Source organism: Amblyraja radiata, chromosome 14, assembly GCF_010909765.2.
Source record: "Amblyraja radiata isolate CabotCenter1 chromosome 14, sAmbRad1.1.pri, whole genome shotgun sequence".
NCBI classification, from domain to species: domain Eukaryota; kingdom Metazoa; phylum Chordata; class Chondrichthyes; order Rajiformes; family Rajidae; genus Amblyraja; species Amblyraja radiata.
The window spans coordinates 23,596,072-23,616,656 of NC_045969.1; the positions used below are offsets into that span (position 1 = coordinate 23,596,072).

Sequence of the window (20,585 nt, forward strand, 5' to 3'; positions counted from 1 at the left end):
CGGGCGTCACCTCCCACAGCCGCGGATCCTCACTCACCCTGCTGGGCGCTGCCTCGCACAGCAGCCCTCACCTCCCGCACCCTTCCACCCCTCTCCCACTGCTATCCCCGCAACTACAGTTCAGCAACACAATCTCTCGCTGCACCCCCTCTGTGCCTTCAGCATCGTCGCTTTTTGCATATATTTCATTCATATGTTCTATGTACCTTCTATATGTCTCGAACACCCTTCTCGACCTGAAACGTCACTTATTCCTTTTCTCCAGAGATGCTTGCTGGCCCGTTGAGTTACTCCAGCTTTTTGCGTCTATCTCGATTTAAACCAACATCTGCAGTTCCTTTCCACACATACCTAACTTAAATGCATTTCTAGAAGAAGGGTCCCGACCCGAAACGTCGCCTACCCATGTCCACCAGAGATGCTACAAGATGCTCGAATTAAGCCAACACACTTTTTGTCTTGCTAACGTTACTTATGGAAACAACCCCTTCGGCCCACTTCATCCATGCCGACGATTCATCAGCCATTCACATTGGTTCAATTGTATTTCACTTTCGCTTCCACTCCCTGAACACAAGGACAATTTACAGGGGTCAATGAACCAGCAAACTCACGTGGTCACAGGGCGAATGTGCAAACTCCACACAGAAAACATCTAAGGTCACGATTGAGCCTGTCTTTGGAACTCTGATGTCTGAAACACTGTGCCGCCCCTTTTATTGACTCGACTCACCCGACAAGGGGTATCTGAACAGAAACTGAACCAACACTTTCCACACCCTCTCTCTGCACAGGTGCTGCATCACCTGTAGGGGTTTTCCTGCATTTTCTCTTCCCACAAGAAGTTCTCATCTCCCCCTTCTGATCATTTCGCCAAAGACCCTGGCTCCAGTCTTAGTTTGTTGCCTGTTCCTGAAAATGAAACAAACTGCAGATGCTGGAAACCTGAAATAAAAACAGAACACTTTGGAAACATTCAGCAAATTAGGTACCAACTGTGGAGAGTTTCTGGTCCTGGATTCTGAATATCCCACATTGAGCACCAATGAGGAAAGGGATCAGTTGAAAATCTGTGCATTCTGACCACATGGATCCAGGGTAAAAATGTTCAATTCTTCCTTGGAATTTTAAAACTGTGCCATGCGCACAGAGTCCAGTCTTTGACGATTCAGGTACTTCAATGTGGTAAAAGCAATGGCAGCAGAATTAAATAAATAGTTCAAATATATTGTGACACAGACATGGCTATGCAGGTGACGTATTGAAGCTGTAGTATGTAGGAGCTATGGAGACCACATCTTTAATGAGCTAGAGTCCGACAGTTGGATATTGTGATGAGTCAGAGTGAGGTAATGCTACCCGAACACGTTGTTCCAGGAAGCAACCACGCCCTTTAGAATTTGTTAGTCGAGGGACGGTAGGGTGAGGCAGGTATGGGGATTAAGAAGGGAGTGTTGCAGGAGTCTTGTCCAACAGGTACACATGTCTGGCAGCTTGTGTGAATGAGATAAGGGAATGCAAAGGGAGTTAGTGGGGATGGATACTGTTCTCTGCTCCTGCCCAACACTCCTACGAGCTGAGTGAAGCTTGGCATCAGAGGAGAGGAGAATAGTCTAATTGTCAAAGTTCAATGTGGGAACCAAGGGCCAAGACAGGACAGAAGGCAGGTTTGCAAAAGGAATAGGGCAGCTAGGGTCTAAATATAAACAACGGAATTTTCAAATTAAATATTACCCATGTCACGTGCAAATTAGCATAGTGTTCATAAGAGTTCAATGCCTGGTTCAAAATAGCTTTTGATTCATGGATGATTTGATTCATGAGAGGAAAACCATGTTTACCAAATCTAATGGATTAATTTTTTTTATAAGTAGTAGGATAGTGGGTGTGGCGTATTTGGACTTTCAGAAGGACTTTGATAAGCTGTCACACAATAAATAAAGCAAGAGTAGATGATTGCATGGGGAATAACTTACTGGCACAGATATATAAATGGTAAATAGGCAGAAAGCAGAGAGTAGGAATAAATGGATCTCCTTCCATTTAGGTGGATCTGACAGGGTAGATGCTTCCTCTGGCTGGGATATCTAGAAGTAGGGTCACCATCTCAAAATAAGAGGTTTTAGCGGTCTGAGAAACGACTACTGGAGTTTCAACAAAACTTTATTCGAAAGCTCAAGTTGCAGCATACAGGTTTATCAGGCATCTGCCCACATCGGTGGTCAGCGCCAAAGATCCTATAGCTGCTATAAGATCTTTGGTCAGCGCTGAACTAACGCGCGCAAGGGGAAAAGCGTTACAATAGCAGCCCCTCCCGAGTCGCGTGACCGCGGCTTCCGAACGCCGGGTTCGATATCTGCCTGCGCTAGCAGGCGCCGCTACAAGGTGTCTGTTCAGATCAGAGATGTGGAGATATTGCTTCACCCAGATTTGATGAGTCTGTGGAATTCTCTTTCTCTCCGCGAGATGGCTGAGTTATTCATTATGTTCAGGAAAGAGATTCATGATTTTATTTTCGAGTTTAAGGGAATCAAGGTGAATGAGCTTAGTGCAGGAAAGTGCTGTTGAGGTAAAAGATCAGCATATTTTGTTGTGTGGTGGAGTTAGCCAGAGGGTCCAGTGCACTCCCCTTGATTCTATCTCTATCCAGTTGGAGATGAAGAAGTGTGTAGGCCTTGGACTGATTGACCAGGCGAGTAAGGGAAGGAGGAGCAACTGAATGCTTGGTCTCGATCTAAGTGTTGACAAAGTTTGTTGGAGAGATTGATGGGAAGTGTAGTCCCACAGTGGTGTTGGGCAAAGATGGTGTAGTCCCACAGTAGTGTTGGTCAACCCAGCAATGACAAAAGACAACTGATATAATTTCAACTTAAGATAGTGTTCAACTTAGAAGGTGGTGGTGCTCTTGCTACTCTTGCCCTTCAAGGTGGTAGACATTGGGGATTTGTGAAATGCTGTCGCGGTGTACTGGGTGGGTAAGTGCAGTGCATGTTGTAGGTGGTGCACACTGCAAGCACTGTGCACCCATCATGGAGGGAATGAATTAAGGTGGTAGATTTGGTGCCAGTCCAGTGACTTGCTTTGTCCTGAATGATGTTGAACTTCCTGAGTATCTTAGTTTTGCAAGCATCCAGGCAAGTGGAGAAATTTCCATCATATTCCTCTCTGAATTATTATCTGAATGGTGGCCGATTAGGAAAGGGGGAGATGCAACGAGACCTGTGTGTCATGGTACACCAGTCATTAAAAGTAGGCATGCAGGTGCAGCAGGCAGTGAAGAAGGCGAATGGTATGTTAGCATTCATAGCAAAAGGATTTGAGTATAGGAGCAGGGAGGTTCTACTGCAGTTGTACAGGGTCTTGGTGAGACCACACCTGGAGTATTGCGTACAGTTTTGGTCTCCTAATCTGAGGAAAGACATTCTTGCCATAGAGGGAGTACAGAGAAGGTTCACCAGACTAATTCCTGTGATGTCAGGACTTTCATATGAAGAAAGACTGGATAGACTCGGTTTGCACTCGCTAGAATTTAGAAGATTGAGGGGGGGATCTTATAGAAACTTACAAAATTCTTAAGGGGTTGGACAGGCTAGATGCAGGAAGATTGTTCCCGATGTTGGGGAAGTCCAGAACAAGGGGTCACAGTTTAAGGATAAGGGGGAAATCTTTTAGGACCGAGATGATGAAAACATTTTTCACACAGAGAGTGGTGAATCTCTGGAATTCTCTGCCACAGAAGGTAGTTGAGGCCAGTTCATTGGCTATATTTAAGAGGGAGTTAGATGTGGCCCTTGTGGCTAAAGGGATCAGGGGGTATGGAGAGAAGGCAGGTACAGGATACTGAGTTGGATGATCAGCCATGATCATATTGAATGGCGGTGAGGGCTCGAAGGGCCGAATGGCCTACTCCTGCACCTATTTTCTATGTTTCTTGTGCCTTGTAGATAGTGGCAAGGCTTTGGAATGTCAGAACCTGAGTCACTCTCTGTAAGATACCCACACGGAGCTTTACATTCAAGCTTCCAGGCTTGAGCCGATAATAAATGATGAATAACATTTGTACTTGACCAACAACGTTAATGAGAAATACAACTGGATCAGCCAATATAAAGGCTTTGGTGAATAAAGCAGGCTCGAAGCTCAATATTCTGCAGTGTGGATAGAGCCTAGAGCCTCTCCCTCAATTATACGGTACAAGTCAGGTGAGTGGTGAAATACTCTCCACTTACTTGGATGCAGCTGCAGACTTTCTCAAGGAACTCAGTGCCATCCAAATGGTGCTCCTCTTCCTCCAGTCACTTCCACTCCATCCACCACGCGGGGACCATGGATGTAATGTCTGCAGGATAGATTAGATTAGATTATACCTTTAATAATCCTTTACAGGAAATTACAGTGCCACGACAGCTTCAAGACAGACATAACACCACACATTTCCTCAAATGGCTTCCATACTTAACAAGTTAAAATACAAGTTAAAATACAAGTTAAAATACAATTAATTTAAAAAAAAGTGCAGTTATTTATGCGCATTATATAACCTTATAGCAGCTGGTAAACAGGACTTCCTATGTCTCTCAGTTTTGCACATTGGTGCAATCAGCCTCTGACTGAAGATGCTGCTCTTGATCACCTTCAGGGCATGGAGTGGGTGAGTGGGGTTGGTCATTATTGAACCCAGTTTGTTCAGATTGAGTAAAGCACCATCTTCGTTGGCAGCCACTCAACAACTCACAGCATCCACGGGGTGAAAGCATGAGCATTAAGATGAGCGGGAACACAGCATACATCAATCAAGAGCAGGTGTAAGCTGCTAGGCCCCTTGAATCTGCCATTTGGTAAGATCATGACCGCTCCAATTGCAACCATCTAACTTTTCCCCAAGTTGCTCATCAAGTATCAACTCACCTCTGCCTTGAAAACATTCAAAGACACTTCTTCAATTGTGTTTTGAGGAAGAGAATTCTCAACCCATTGAGAGAAAATGTGTCCCATCTATTTTACATGGGTGACATGGCATTTTTAAACAGCGAACCCAGGACATCAAGTTTAGTAAAGAGCAGCTGGATTAAATCAGTCACTATTATAAATACAGAAGGCTGGAGAGCGAAGAGAGCAATTGTGATGGTCTTAGGAGAAAGTTATTTCCAGAGGTTGTTGTTGCGTGTGAGGGATTGGATGGGGTTGGGAGATGGAGTTTATGTAACAGTGGAGACAAGGAAGTGGTCGAAAATGACTTTGAGAATGATGAAGATAATGAAAAAAGAGGGCATGGAGGTGATGGAGCAGACACTTGTATGGATTATGGGAGTTGGGAGTGAGGAGGGAAAGGCATGAAAATCCAAGGTTAATTCCTCAGGTTACTGTGTGCAGAGCCCAAGGAAGGAATGGTGAGAAATGGAAATGAAGAGATTTTGCATTGGTGAAGATCCAGTCTTTTTAAAAATTTCTAAAATAGAGTTATAATTAAAATCATGCTAAACTTAATATATTCTTAGTGTCTACATATTCAATATTGCTAGTGCTACCCCCAGTAGTGTTAGCACCTCTCTTTTTCTTTACACACAGCACCATTGCCACTCATGTGGCCCCCTGGGGTGATGTCCCTTCCCTTGCACAAGGCAAGTCCCCCCCAGACTTAGCCCCTCAAAGTCCAGCAATGGAAGGTCCCTAGACCATGGTCCTCCCCAACACAGCCTTTGCATTGGCTGCACTGAACTACAGTGCGTTCCTCACCACCAGTCAAGTTGAGTCAAGAGTGTTTATAATAATAATAATAATAATAATAATAAATTTTATTTATGGGCGCCTTTCAAGAGTCTCAAGGACACCTTACAAAAATTTAGCAGGTAGAGGAAAAACATGTAAGGGGAATGAAATAAATAGTAGAGACATGACTAGTACACAAAGTAAAGACAGAATTCAATACAAAACACAATATGAGGCAATTAATGCACAGATGAAAAGGGTGGGGGACGTGGGGCTAAGGATAGGCAGAGGTGAAGAGATGGGTCTTGAGGCGGGACTGGAAGATGGTGAGGGACACGGAATTGCGGATCAGTTGGGGGAGGGAGTTCCAGAGCCTGGGAGCTGCCCTGGAGAAGGCTCTGTCCCCAAAACTGCGGAGGGTGGACTTGTGGATGGAGAGGAGACCGGCTGATGTGGATCTGAGGGACCGTGAGGGTTGGTAGGGGGATTCAAAACAATGAAATGCATGCAGCAGCACAACAGGTCTAAAAACACAATACTTAATAGATAACATAATAAACAAACAATAAAAAGTTCAATAACAACAAAAAACAATATTAGTGCAAAACAAATGAAAGCCCAAAGTCTATAGGGCAACCAAGACAGTTTGTAAACGGACAGGACCTGTGGCATTAGTATGGATTGTAACTTGTGCAAAGTTAATGTAGATAGCCAGCTGGGAGAAAGTTATATAAGGCAAGCATTTAGATAAAGGCTTAAGTTAATGTTTCATGAGTGAAGGGCAATAGGTAAACCCAGAAGTGTTAATGATTTGGGATTGAAAACAAATTGGTGCTGGTCCTGAAGTAGGTTTGAACAGAAGTGTTAAATTTGTAGTACCAAGAAACTTTAAAGAATGCCGACACCAGCTGCAAGGCCACTTACTATGTGTTTTCCTCATCTTCGGGTGATTAACATATCAGTGCCAATCAATGTGTGTAATCATAGCATGCGTCTTTCACACATCTTTGTGCAAGTCCGTGGTTGGATTTGCATTCTGTAAGTGTACACTGCATGAAGTATAAATGTTGTTTCATCAAGTGGTCTTAAATACCAATGCATGAAAAGGTTAGATTATCTACAAAAACTCTGGGCTAAATCAATAATGCCAGAGTTAATATTTTACTACCATGGCTTTTAAAAAAACAGAGAACTATTTTTATAACAGCACTCCAGTTGTTCGTACGCATTACTGTAGTAAGATTAATACTTAACCTATTTTATCTTCCAATTTAAAGAATAATGCACCAGAGATCAACGTGCCAGCATGTTGAAGAAGGGGCACAAAGATCTAACATGAACATCCAACAACCTGGTAGAAATACTGCCATGCACAAAGGCAACCTCGTCACCTGCCTCAGATACCAATTTGAGCCATCGAATAGTACAGCATTGAAAACAGGCCTTTCAACCCAACTTGTCCATGCTGATCAAGATGCCTATCTACAGTAGTCCCACTTGCCTGTGTTTGATTCATATTCTTCTAAACCCTTTCCTATCCATGCACCTGTCTAAATATACCAGTCTGAAGAAGGGTTTCGGCCCGAAACGTCGCCTATTTCCTTCGCTCCATAGATGCTGCTGCACCCGCTGAGTTCCTCCAGCAATTTTGTGTACCTTAAATATACCTTAACCGTTTTTATTGTACCTGCCTCAACCACGTCCTCTGGCAGCTCGTTCCATAAACCCACCAATCTCTGTGAAAAACCTATGCCCTTTAGTTCTTGATTTTCAAACCTTGGGAAAAAGACTGTGCGGATTCACCCGATCTATACCATTGAAAAGTCCAACAGTAATGTCCAATGTTTGTAACAAAAACAGACAGTGCTGGGAATACTGAACACCTTGTGTCGCATCTATGGGGAGAGAAGAATGTTTCTGACAACATTTTCATCAGAACAAGGAAAAGTTAGAAGGGTAAGCAAGTTGGTGGTGATGATGCAGAGAATGAAGGGATGTCTCTGACAGGGTGGAGATCAAGTCCGCCTGAACCTTCCTGATCTCCCAGTTGCTAAACACTTTAATTCTCCTTCCCATTCCCACACTGACCTTTCTGTCCAAGGTCTCCTCCATTGGCAGAATGAGGCTAAATGCAAATTGGACAAACAGCATCTCATATTTTGCTTGGGCAGTTTAGAGCCCAGTGGTATATTGATTTCTCTAACTTCAAGTAACCCCGGCATTCCTTCTCCTTCTATCCCTCCCCCACCCAAGTTCGCACCAGCTTGTCGTTTGCACCCAGCAAACAGCTAACAATAGCTTGTTTCCTTTATCATCGTTACCTTTTTTTGCATATCTTTCATTCATTGGTCTTTATCTCTCATCGTCATCTATATCGCTCCTTTCCCTTTCCCTTTCCCTTTCCCGTGACTTTCAGTCTGAAGAAGGGTCTCAACCCGAAACATCACCCATTCCTTCTCTCCAGAGATGCTGCCTGTCTCATTGAGTTACTCCAGCTTTTCGTGTGTATCTAGAGATCCCGAGAGACAGAATGATATAGGCGATGATGAGGCTGTCTGTGAGTGGCAATGAAGGCTTATTAGTCATAGCTGGTCTGCCTGGGGGTGATGGAAGAAAAATGGGAACAGAAAAGAAGGACAGAGAGATAAAAGCAATGCTGAATGTGAGATAGAAAACCAGGTAGTATCATAGAGTCATAGAGTGATACAGTGTAGAAACAGGCCCTTCAGTCCAACTCGCCCACACCGGCCAACAATGTCCCAGCTACACTAGTCCCACTTGCCTGCGCTTGGTCCATATCTCTCCAAACCAGTCCTATCCATGTATCTGTCTAACTGTTTCCTAAACGATGGGATATTCCCAGCCTCAACTACCTCCTCTGGCAGCTTGTTCCATATACCCACCATCCTTTGTGTGAAAAAGTTAACCCTCGGATTTCTATTAAATCTTTTCCCCTTAATCTTGAACCTATGTCCTCTGGTCCTTGATTCCCCTACTCTGGGCAAAAGACTCTGTGCATCTACCCAATCTATTCCTCTCATGATCTTATACACCTCTATAAGATCACCACTTATCTTCCTGCGCTCCATGGAATAGAGACCCAGCCTACTTCACCTCTCTCTATAGCTCACACCCTCTAGTCCTGGCAATATCCTTGTAAATCGTTTCTGAACCCTTTCAAGCTTGACAATATCTTTCCAATAATAGGTAGGATTGTGAGGAAGTCGGAAGGGGATAGGAACAAGCAGAAGGTGCAGAGAATAAGATTGCTAGAACATCTGCAAGAACATTGCAGATACAGTGTAATGAAGAACAATGTAAAATTATTGACGGTGCAAAAAGTAAAGGTGATTTCTGAAATGGTGGAAGGTTGAGTGATGCTGATGTTCAAGAGGACCTGTTTTTTGTTGTACACACGTCACTGAAAGCCAAATGCAAATGCAGCAAGCGATTAGGAAGGCATGTGGTATGCTGGCCTTTATTGTGAGAAGATTTGAATACAGGAATAACAATGACATTGTTGGAAATAAACCAGGCCACCATGAGACGTCACCTGGAGTATTGTCATTTAAAATATGTTACATGAAAAGGAATATACTTGCCATAAAGTGCAACAAAAATTCATTGAATTATTCCAAGGATGGCCTCATGCTATATGAGGAAGGTGCAGCAGGTAGTACAGCTAATTCACAGCTCCATTAGTCTGAGCTAATGTCATAGGAGCAGAAGTAGGCCGTTCAGCCCATCGAGTCTACTCCGACATTCAATCATGGCAATCACATAGCTCCAGTGACTCAGGTTCAATCCTACCTTGGATGCTGTCTGTGTTGAGTTTGCAAGTTCTCCCTGTGACTGCGTGGGTTCCCCCAGGGAAGCCCAGATTCCCACTGCATACAGTGCGCTGGTTGATTAATGGTCTCAGTGACTGGCAGGGGAACCAGGAGGGAGCTGATGGTCATGTGAGAGAGACTGGGTGGGAAGTGGGACTGTTCTAATGAGAGCTAGCCCAGTTCAGTGGGTAGAGTGGCCACTTTCTGTTCTGTGATAATTAAGTAATATTGTCCAGAGGTTAGGAAATTGGAAGTAAATCCTCTAGAAACTTTTGTGATTTCTTCAGGGTTGCACAGATTGGATGCAGAGAGAGTTTGGCCTCTCTGGCTGCAGAGTCTAGACAAAAGGGCACAGTCTCACAAAGAGGGTAGGACATTTAGGACTGAGATAAGGAGAACATTCTGCACTCAGTACGTGTTGAATCTTTGGAATTCTGTACCCGGGAGAGTTTGGAGGCTTGGTCAGTGGGTTCACTCAAAGCTGAGGTGGGTATTAAGAGATCAGGGATTTAAAAGAACAAGTCAAGTCATGTTTATTTTCATATACACGAGTACGGTGAACATCATGCTTGTAACCACATAGACAACATACAAACATACTTTATATATAAAGTACACATAAATTCTACAAGACATTGACAAGAAAATAACAGTGCAAAAAAATATTACTGAAAAACACAATTAGAAAACAAAGTCCATGGTAGTACAAGAGGTGGTCTGTAATGTTCGAGGTGGGTTTAGGGATTTGTCGGCTGGTTTAAGAACCTGATGGATGTCAATAAGTATCTGTTGCCGACCGTAGTGTTGTGGGACTTCAGGATTCTGTACCTCCTGCCTGACAGTAGCATGAAGAAGAGGCATGGCCCAGATGGTGGGGATCGATCTTTAGTCAGATAAAGGGATAGGGCAGCAAAATATTGTTTGAGGTAAAAAAAATCAACCGCAATCCTGTTGCATGGCAGAGGAGGATTGAGGGCCGAATGGCCAGTTCCTACTCCCATCTCTTAAGTTCTTCTTCTTGATGCCTGGAAATTCCAGGACAATAATGGATTCCTCCTCCACAACAGAACCTGGCCTGGAGGCCCATGACAGAAAGGTCAGTGTGGGAATGGGAGGGGGAGTGTACCTTCTCCCATTCCCATATATAGCTGTTCCAGGTGTGGACTCCTATATATAGGCGAGACCAAGCGCAGGCTTGGCGATCTTTTCGCTGAACACCTCCACCTCAGTCCGCCTAAACCTACCTGATCTCCCGGTTGCTCAACACCTTTACTCCCCTTCCCAATCCCACACTGTCCTTTGTGGCCTGGGCCCCCTTATTGTCAGAATGAGGCCAGGTGCAAATTGGAGGAACAACACCTCATATTTCACTTGGGCAGCTTACACCCCAGCGGTGTGAATATTGACTTCTCTACCTTCAAGTAACCCTTGCAATTCCTCTCTCTCCATCCCTCCCCCCTTCCTAGTTCTCCGACTAGTCTGACTATCTTTGTTTACATTTTATCGCTGTTTGCTTTGTTGTTTGTTCTCCTCGCTAACAATGATCTATTCTCCATTTTCCTTGAACCTCATCCCTTTTGGGTCGCTTTCACACCTTACACTTCCTTATCTATGTGTCTCCCTCTCCCCTGATACAGTCTGAAGAAGGGGCTCAACCCAAAAGGTCACCCATTCCTTCTATCCAGAGATGCTGCCTGACCCGTTGAGTTACTCCAGCATTTTGTGTCTATCTCCAACATGTTAACTGGTCTCTTTTACCACAACTGGCTGAGTTCTTCCAACTTTTCTGTTTATCTTAGTGATACAGCGTGGAAACAGGCCCTTTAGCCCACCAGGTCCAGGCCAACCAGCGATCACCTGTGCACTAGTTCTGTTATCCCAAATAAGCATCCTACAGCCTAAAGGGTATTTTTTTACAGAAGCCAATTAACCCACAAACCTGCATGTGTTTGGAATGTGGAGGAAACCAAAGCACCAGGGAAACCCAAGCAGCCACAGGGAAAACGTGCAAATTCCATTCAGACATCACATCACCCATAGTCAGGATCAATGTTTACATATTCTGTTGTGCTGCTGCAAGTAAAAATGTCATTGTTCTGTTTGGGACTATTGACAATAAAACACTCTGGATGAAGTATTGTTGAAGCTTGAAATCTTATGCGATTTAGCGACAGTGATGTCATAAAACTCGTACAAATCACATTAGAAAATTAAAAAAAAAAAGAGAGTGTGTGTGAACAAGTATTGCTGCTGCCTCGTAGCCCCATTGATCTGGAATGAAATCCTAAACCCCACTGTTGCCTTTGTGGAGTTTGTACCTTCACCTTGTAACTGCATGGTTTCCTCTGGGGCTCCAGTTTCCTCTCACATCCCAATGACGTGCTGGTTGATAGTTTAATTGGCCGCTGTAATTTGTCCCGAGTGTGTAGGTGAGTGGTAGAACCTGAGGGAATGAAAGAAAAAACATTTATTGTACTATTGTTTATTGTTTATTTATTTATAATGTTGTTGTGTTAAGCTGCAGCAAATAAGAATTTCATTGTTCTTGTCCAAGTGTAGATGGCAATGAAACACTCTTGATTTGACTTGGAATATGAGGAGAATAAACACGAATTAATATAGGATTAATGTAAATGGGCTATTGATGGTCAGCATGGACTCAATGGACATATTTCTCTGCTGTATATGCCTCAATGGGCATCTGTATCGTAAGGAAACTTTGGAAGGGTTTGATCCAGGAGAGGTTGAATGGTTAGGAATTAAGAGACAGTGCTGTTTATTTGTCATATGCACTGGATATGAACCTGAACAATTCCTTCGCTCCATAGATGCTGCTGCACCCGCTGAGTTTCTCCAGCATTTTGTGTACCAATGGAATTCTTACTTGCTGTGGTTTTACAGGCACGGGATCACGGTGCAATGTAACGGGGGTTAATAATGAGGAAAGAAATAGGAGCTATGCCCCGAGGAGGTATGAATGGCAACAGAAGAACGGTTATCAAGAGTCAAATGTCATATGTCCCAGATATAACAATGACATTCTTACTTGCAGCAGGACAATAATATGTAACAATATCTGAAGTGACACCCAGTGTAATGATGCTGAGTGGGGACCGGGAGCCTCGCTTGTAACCTCTCCAATCCGTTTTGCTTCCGGAGAATAAAATGTGTTTGTTATGAAAGACAAGGCGAACACGAGTTGATCGGAGAGGTTACATAACCGTGGCCTGAGTGGCGCCGTGGTGCGGTGGAGAGGAGCAGCGGGGGCAGCATGTCTTTGTACAGGAACGCCGTCTGGTTTATGAAGGGGCTGCGAGAGTACACCAGGTGAGTCCTGCCACAAGTCACCTCCCCTCGCATCACCCGATGCTTTATTCTAGCTCCAGTTAAACTTTAGTGGTGCTTCCCCCCCAATTTGGTTATACTTTTTGCATTTAAAAGCTGCTCGTTAGTCTGGGACGCCGCTGTCTACTTTCATCTCCCGCTGCTGTTTAACGTTGGCACTGGCCGTGTTGCAGAGGGCCGGCGCGGGGTTACTGGAAGGCATGTCGGAAACGGGTTAACTGCGCGGGGATTTGATCTGCTGGCCTTGGGGTGATTCTGCGATACCGCCCTCAAATAAAGCGCCTCTGTCCCGCTGAGCAGAGCCATGCTCGCTGTCTAAAACCAAAGCCTGGTCCCCCTGGTCCGGCATTTACCCTTTAAACCAGACACCCCTACAGCACTCACACCACGCCCATAGCACGAACCAAGGCTTTCATAATCTTCCCAGCGGGACACGGCGCTCAGTGAATACTGGGAGTTGGAGTTTCACTTATTTTGGTGTACTTCCGGACTCTCAGAATACCAGATTTTAATTTAGTTTAGAGATACAGGTGGAACCAGGCCCTTCAGCCCATCGAGCACGTCCACCATAGATCACCCGTTCGCACTAGTTCTATGTGCAGCAGGAAGGAGCTGCAGATGCTAGTTTATACCGAAAATAGACACAAAATGCTGGAGTAACTCAGTGGGTCAGGCAGCATTTCTGGAGAAAAATAATAGGTGATGTTTCAGGTCAGAACCCTTCAGTCTGAAGAAGGGTTCCGATCGAAATGTCACCTATTTTTCTCCAGAGATGCTGCTCACCCATTGAGTTACTCCAGCATTTTGTGTCCGTCTTAGACAATAGACAATGGGTGCAGGAGTAGGCCATTTGGCCCTTCGAGCCAGCACCGCCATTCAATGTGATCATGGCTGATCATCCCCAATCAGTACCCTGTTCCTGCCTTCTCCCCATATCCCCTGACTCTGCTATTTTTAAGAGCCCTATCTAGCTCTCTCTTGAAAGCATCCAGAGAACCTGCCTCCACCACCCTCTGAGGCAGAGAATTCCACAGACTCACCACTCTCTTTGAGAAAAAGTGTTTCCTCATCTCTGTTCTAAATGGCTTACTCCTTATTCTTAAACTGTGGCCCCTGATTCTGGACTCCCCCAACATCGGTAACATGTTTCCTGCCCCTAGCATGTCCAAGCCCTTGACTTGACAATCTTATATGTTTCAATGAGATGTCCTCTCATCCTTCTAAACTCCAGAGTGTACAAGCCCAGCTGCTCCATTCTCTCAGCATATGACAGTCACGCCATCCCGGGAATTAACCTACGCTGCACTCCCTCAATAGCAAGAATGTCCTTCCTCAAATTAGGGGACCAAAACTGCACACAATACTCCAGGTGTGATCTCACTAGGGCTCTGTACAACTGCAGAAGGACCTCTTTGCTCCTATATTCGATTCCTCTTGTTATAAAGGCCAACATGGCATATATGCTTTCTTCACTGCCTGCTGTACCTGCATGCTTACTTTCATAGACATAGATGTAAAAGGACCCCCAGATCCCGTTGTACTTCCCCTTTTCCCAACTTGATGCCATTTAGATAGCAATCTGCCTTCCTGTTTTTGCTACCAAAGTGGATAACCTCACATTTTTCCGCATTAAACTTCATCTGCCATGCATCTGCCCACTCCCCCAACCTGTCCAAGTCACCCTGCAATAATATACAATACAATACAATACAATTCAATTTATTGTCATTTGGACCCCTTGAGGTCCAAACGAAATGCCGTTTCTGCAGCCATACATTACAAACAAATAGACCCAAGCCACAACATAATTTACATAAACATCCATCACATTGCTGTGATGGAAGGCCAAAAAATAGATGCATTCTCATAGCTTTCTCCTCACAGTTCACACTGCCACCCAGCTTTGTGTCATCTGCAAATTTGCTAATGTTACTTTGAATCCCTTCACCCAAATCATTGATGTATGTTGTAAATAGCTGCAGTCCCAGCACCGAGCCTTGCGGTACCCCACTAGTCACTGCCTGCCATTCTGAAAGGGACCCGTTAATCCCAACTCTTTGTTTCCTGTCTGCCAACCACTTCTCTATCCATGTCAGCACTCTACCCCCAATAACATGTGCCCTAATTTTGCCCACTAATCTCCTTATCAAATGCTTTCTGAAAGTCCAGGTACACTACATCCACTAGCTCTCCCTTGTACATTTTCCTCATTACATCTTCAAAAAATTCCAGAAGATTAGTCAAGCATGATTTCCTTTTCGTAAATCCATGCTGACTCGGACCGATCCTGTTACTGTTATCCAAATGTGCGGCTATCTCATCTTTTATAATTGACTCCAGCAACTTCCCCACCACCGATGCCAGGCTAACTGGTCTATAATTCCCCGTTTTCTCTCTCCTGCCTTTCTTAAAAAGTGGGATAACATTAGCTACCCTCCAATCCACAGGAACTGTTCCTGAGTCTATAGAACATTGGAAAATTATCACCAATGCATCCACGATTTCTAGATCTTCACACGATCTTCACACTAGTTCTATGTTATCCCACTCTCCAGGACAACAATTCCTCCTTCACAACTGAACTGAAGAAAAGTATGATTTTGGCAATTTACAGAGGCCAATTAACTTACAAGCCCGCAAGTCTTTGGGATGTGGGAGGAAATCGGAGCACCCACAGGAAACCCATGCAGTCACAGGAAAAACATGCAAACTCCACACAGACAGCTCCCGAGGTCAGGATCGAACCTGGGTCTTTGGCGATGTGAGGCAGCAGCTCCACTGTGCTGCCCCATCGTTACAACACACAAGGAGCCCACTGGTTCTACGGAACCAGCACACTGTCCCCATGACCCTGTACTTTTTCTTTCACGCCAGATTCTTTCCAAGCTCCCTTTTGAATGCTACAATTGAACCTACCTCTACCAGGCAATGTAGTCCAGATGGCGGGCTTTGTCATGTTCCTTTGTATCTGTATTGTTTCTTCTACCAGTCACCTTCATTCTTCATCCTTTGTTCTTGACCTTTCTACCTAAGCAATGGCTTCTCTCTGCCTATAGTTTTTTTAAACACCCTTATCCCAACTTCCTCTGTTCCAAGGAGAATGACACCTGCTATTGTAACCTGTCATAGTCATTGAGTCATGCAGCGTGGAAACAGGCCCTTTGACCCAACTTGCCCACACCATCCAACATGTCCCATCTACACCAATTCCACCTGCCTGCGTTTGCCCCGCATCTCTCTGAATTGTCCTATCCATGTGTAGGAAGGAACTGCAGATGCTGGTTTAAACCGAAGATAGACACAAAACGCTGGAGTAATTTAGCGGGACAAGCAGAATCTCTGGAGAGAGGAATGGGTGACTTTTCTGGCCGAAATGTCTAATGCTTTCACTAGTCTGACGAAGGGTCTCGACCTGAAACGTCCTTCACTCCTGAAATGCTGCCTGTCCCACCGAGTTACTCCAGCTTTCTGTGTCTATATCTTCGGTCCTATCCATGTACCTGTCCAAATGTTTCTTAAACATTGCGATAGTCCCTGCCTCAACTACCTCCTCCGGCAGATCGTTCCATACACCCACCACCCTTTGTGTGAAAAAGTTACCCCTCAGGTTCCTATTAAATATTTCCCCCCTCATCTTAAACCTATGTGCTCTGGTTCTTGATTCCCCTACTCTGGATGTGAGACTATGTGTGTCTACCTGATCTATTCCTCTCATGAAACTGAAATCCATCGTCACTGGACTCATTCTAATAAATCTCTTCTGCACATGTTCTGAAGCCTTTACACCATGCTAAAGTTTACATTGCCACTTCCCAATCCTCCATCCAGAATATAATACTGAACATTTTAAAGGCAGCACAACGTGACAAACCCTGTTGCAGAATGAAATATCCACCTTTTCCTCGGGGTTGGGAGTTATTGACTTCATCAATGCTTTCATTTGTGTCTCCATCTACAGATTGTGAAGGAAAACACAAGACCCTTTGTAGGCCTGTTGAGACTCGCTATGTTCCACTAGTCCTTATGGCATGAGAATAGGTTGTAGAGAATAAGACCTGCATAAATGTTAAAGCTCCCCTAACTCAGGTTGTCAGCTTTGTTTAGCATTGTCTATGTTGCTAGTCACACTGATTCCATTGTCCTGTTTCCTGACTCCAGGCTATTGGTTCCCAATGCACTGATAAAGTTAAATCAACAGGCACAAACTAGCACATCCTGTACCCCTGCGGAAAATAAATAGTCAGCTGGATTGTACTTTGATACATTAAATCATAAATCATCCTGGAAGTGAACTTAGAACCATTTCTTTTCCTCCAGCTAAGGTAAAAATCTACAAATATTTATGTAAAAAAAAAAATCAAAAACCATAATCATAAGATTAAACCAAATCTTAATCCTATGTGTACATGTTATATACTTTGCCATTCCCAGTGACAATGGGTTGGAATCCAGAAGGATTAGTGCTGTGGCATTTGTGATTCATTGTTTACTTCATTAAGAAAGGGATTATAGATGCAGGAGGCTGGTAAAAGCCAGCGTTACTGTTATTAAGACCTGATCCATCATCCAATATCTTTTTGTCCCCATCCTTGGTAACAGCAGAATGCATTCCACTGATTGCTTACACCAACTGCAGCACCTAAAGGTTCTGTAGCCAAGTAGACTATCCTTCTGAATCCCCCTTTAATGGTTTTGAAACCGCATGAGTGGGGGAGATTCCAGGGACTCGAGTGAAACAGGTATTGGTGGTGTTCTCTTGGTTGGTTGTGAACCCGTGGATGGAATAGTGACACAGGGATTCTGTTGACCACAGGCGGGCGCTCCTATACAGTTCATAGTGCGGCAAACGACTGCATAATCAACCTTGCTCCACGGTGGGAATAACAAGGAATTTGCTTCCTCTCTCACATACAAACAGATCACTTCACATGTGCCTTGTTGATAAGTATAGAGAAAAGGTTTTGCTCTTAATGTATAACAAATCTAAGGTCATGGGTGCACCTAAACACATGCACATGTATGTGGGCTTGCATGTTTGTGTGCTAGTGCATGCGCATAACATGTGCGTATGAGAGTATCCATGTGTGTGCACGGGTGTGTGACAGTGTATTTTTTTAAAGAGTGTCTGCATGACGGCACACTTGTGCCTTTGTGTGTGCGTGCACATGTAAATGCATGAAATAGTTTGTCATGTGAACATACCATCAGGAGCATAGTCACATAGCAGAGAAACGGGCCCTCAGCATAGAGGCATGCAGCATAGAAACGGGCCCTTCAGTCCGCTCGGTCCATGCTGACAATATTGTACCCATCTACACCAACATCAATCTTCATCCCATCCAGACCATTACTGTTGATAAAATTATGGATTATATGACAGAACCTCAACTCCCTTTCCCTGTCCTGCTGCGGTAACCTTTCACCCCCAATTCTTAGCAAGAGTCTATCTCTGCCTTGACAATGTTCAAATATTCTACTTCCACTGCCCTTTGAGGGAGAGAATTTCAAAACCCTACAATCTCACGAGAGAAGAAATCCACCTCTTGTCTCAAATATTTTTTTTAACATTGACCACTGCGATACATTTTCCCACAAGAGGAATCATTCTCTCCAGCCTGTCAGCATCCATCAAGATATTATCTGTTTCAATCAAATCTCCTTTCTAAATTCCACCATACACCAACTTGCGCAATCTTTCCTCATAGGGCAACTTGCTCATTCCAAAAATCATGTATGTGTAAAAATAGTAAGATTAAACGAGAACTTACCAGTTTGAAGTTTGATCGTTATTTTATGAGGAGTAACGTTGAGGGATTACGTGAAGAAGAACCCCGCCAGGACGCATGCGTGTCATTCTTCAAAGCACCGGTGTGAAATCACAGATAACTGTAATGACTAAACATAGTAAGATTAGAGAAGAGATACCAGTTAAGTATATGATCAAGGGTGGGAGCGGAGGGCACGTAATCCCTCAACGTTACTCCTCATAAAATAACGATCAAACTTCAAACTGGTAAGTTCTCGTTTAATCTTACTATTTTACTTCGGAGTCACGTGAGTGACTACGTGAAGATTTTAAAGCTCTGTGATTTCATGCCGTGGAAACGAGTCCATGCATCACATCTGCCTTGATGACTGTAGGAGGAATTGTGTCAACATATTTTAGACATGAATCCGACATTGAAATCCATGAATTTATTAACACAAATTATAACCCCTATTTATGGGGTAATTAAATTACAGAACTTAAATTGTTTCTGCAAATGTTCCAGGTTTAATGACTGGTTTATGATAAAATAGTTGGAATGTTTTTTCCCCTGACCATCCTGCTGCCTTGAGGGTTTGGTCCATTGGTACATCCAACTGCATAGCTGCCGATGAGCTGCAGCCCTGGTGGAATGAGATTTAAAATATTAGTATCCATCCCAGCCTGTGTTAGAACCTGTTTCAGCCATCTTGAGATGGTCTGGACCGACACATTTTTGTGTGGTTGCTTATGGCTGACTAAAAGTGCCTTCTCATTGCCTCTGATGATTTTCGTTTTCTCCATATATAACGACAAATGTTTTACTATACAGAGACGATCATCTGTTAGGTAAGACCTAAATTCGATATTGAGGCCCGCTGATCCCTGTCTGTTCTGTTTCACTAATTCATAAATATGAAACGTAACGTTTTTAGATGAAGAAGTCATGTTGTCCAGTCTTAATTTATGTAATGACTGTACCCTTTGTGCCGTGACCAATGCCATTAGCGTGACTGTTTTTAATGTCAGTCTATGTAGGGACAGAGCTGTTGCTGGAGACCAATTCCTGAGCATCTTCAGGACAATACTAACATCCCATATTTGGGAGTACAGGTGCACAACCTTTTATCCGAAGATCCAAATAACGAAAACCTCCGAATAGCGGCCATTTTTTCGGTCCTTGAAGAAAGGTCCTTGAAAACGTTCACCGAGGGCGGCCCGCAGAGGTGACAGCGGAACCTCCGGTCGGTCCTCGAAGAAAGGGGAACTAAATCCCCATTCATAAAAGAGAAGGTGAGGGTATATTGCGCGGGAGGGTTAATAATTGACAATCTGCTGCTGCCTGCCCGCTGAGTTAAAAAGTTCCCACGGTAGACTCACGATACACAGTGCAGATTGTCGCTCCCTTCAGTTTCACCCCACCTACGCCCCTCTGCTTCCCGGCCATGTGTGTGACCCCTTCCCTCCCCTCTCCACCTCCCCGCTCATTGCACCGGCGCGGGGGTTTGCACTGTCTTCACGTCGGCGATTGCAGCAGGACTGTGCTAGTCACCGGAGACGTCAGGACCAATTGGACACCGACCCCCAGGCCCACCGCAAGCACGGAGATCCCAGAGACCCACAGCCAACAGCAGCCCAGCCCAGCCCCACTCCAACTACAGAGGAAGCTGGGTTGCGGATGACGGGGCGCAGCTCGGGGCGTCGTAGGGGCCCATCGGGGAGCGGCCACTCAAAGCCACGCCGGGCGTTGTAAGGCCCTGCCCCGGTCTTGATGTTGGAGCCCCCGGCGGGCGCTAGCAAGTCCGCGGCAATTTACAGCCGCGCCGGGCGTTGTAAGGCCCCCCTCCAGGTCACTCTCAACCCCGTAATTCGGGCGGGAGAAGTCGCCGCTGCCGGTGCCCCGCAAAGCAGTCTCCCACCGGAGACCCGCGAGCTCCCGGTGTCACCATCCACCG

At 44.7% G+C, this 20,585-nt stretch overlaps 1 protein-coding gene across 2 annotated transcripts in view; it reads left to right on the plus strand.

The window, feature by feature from the left end:
• The first annotated feature begins 12,591 nt into the window (after positions 1–12,591).
• Positions 12,592–20,585, plus strand: part of dhrs12 (dehydrogenase/reductase 12) — a 30,648-nt gene continuing 22,654 nt past the window's right edge. For both annotated transcript variants that reach the window (XR_004413987.1, XM_033032792.1), the window contains exon 1: positions 12,592–12,866. Coding sequence is in view for 1 of the 2 variants with exons in the window: in XM_033032792.1 (XP_032888683.1) it covers positions 12,811–12,866 (56 nt within the window). In the remaining variant the exon portion in view is untranslated. The remainder of the gene's footprint in view (positions 12,867–20,585) is intronic.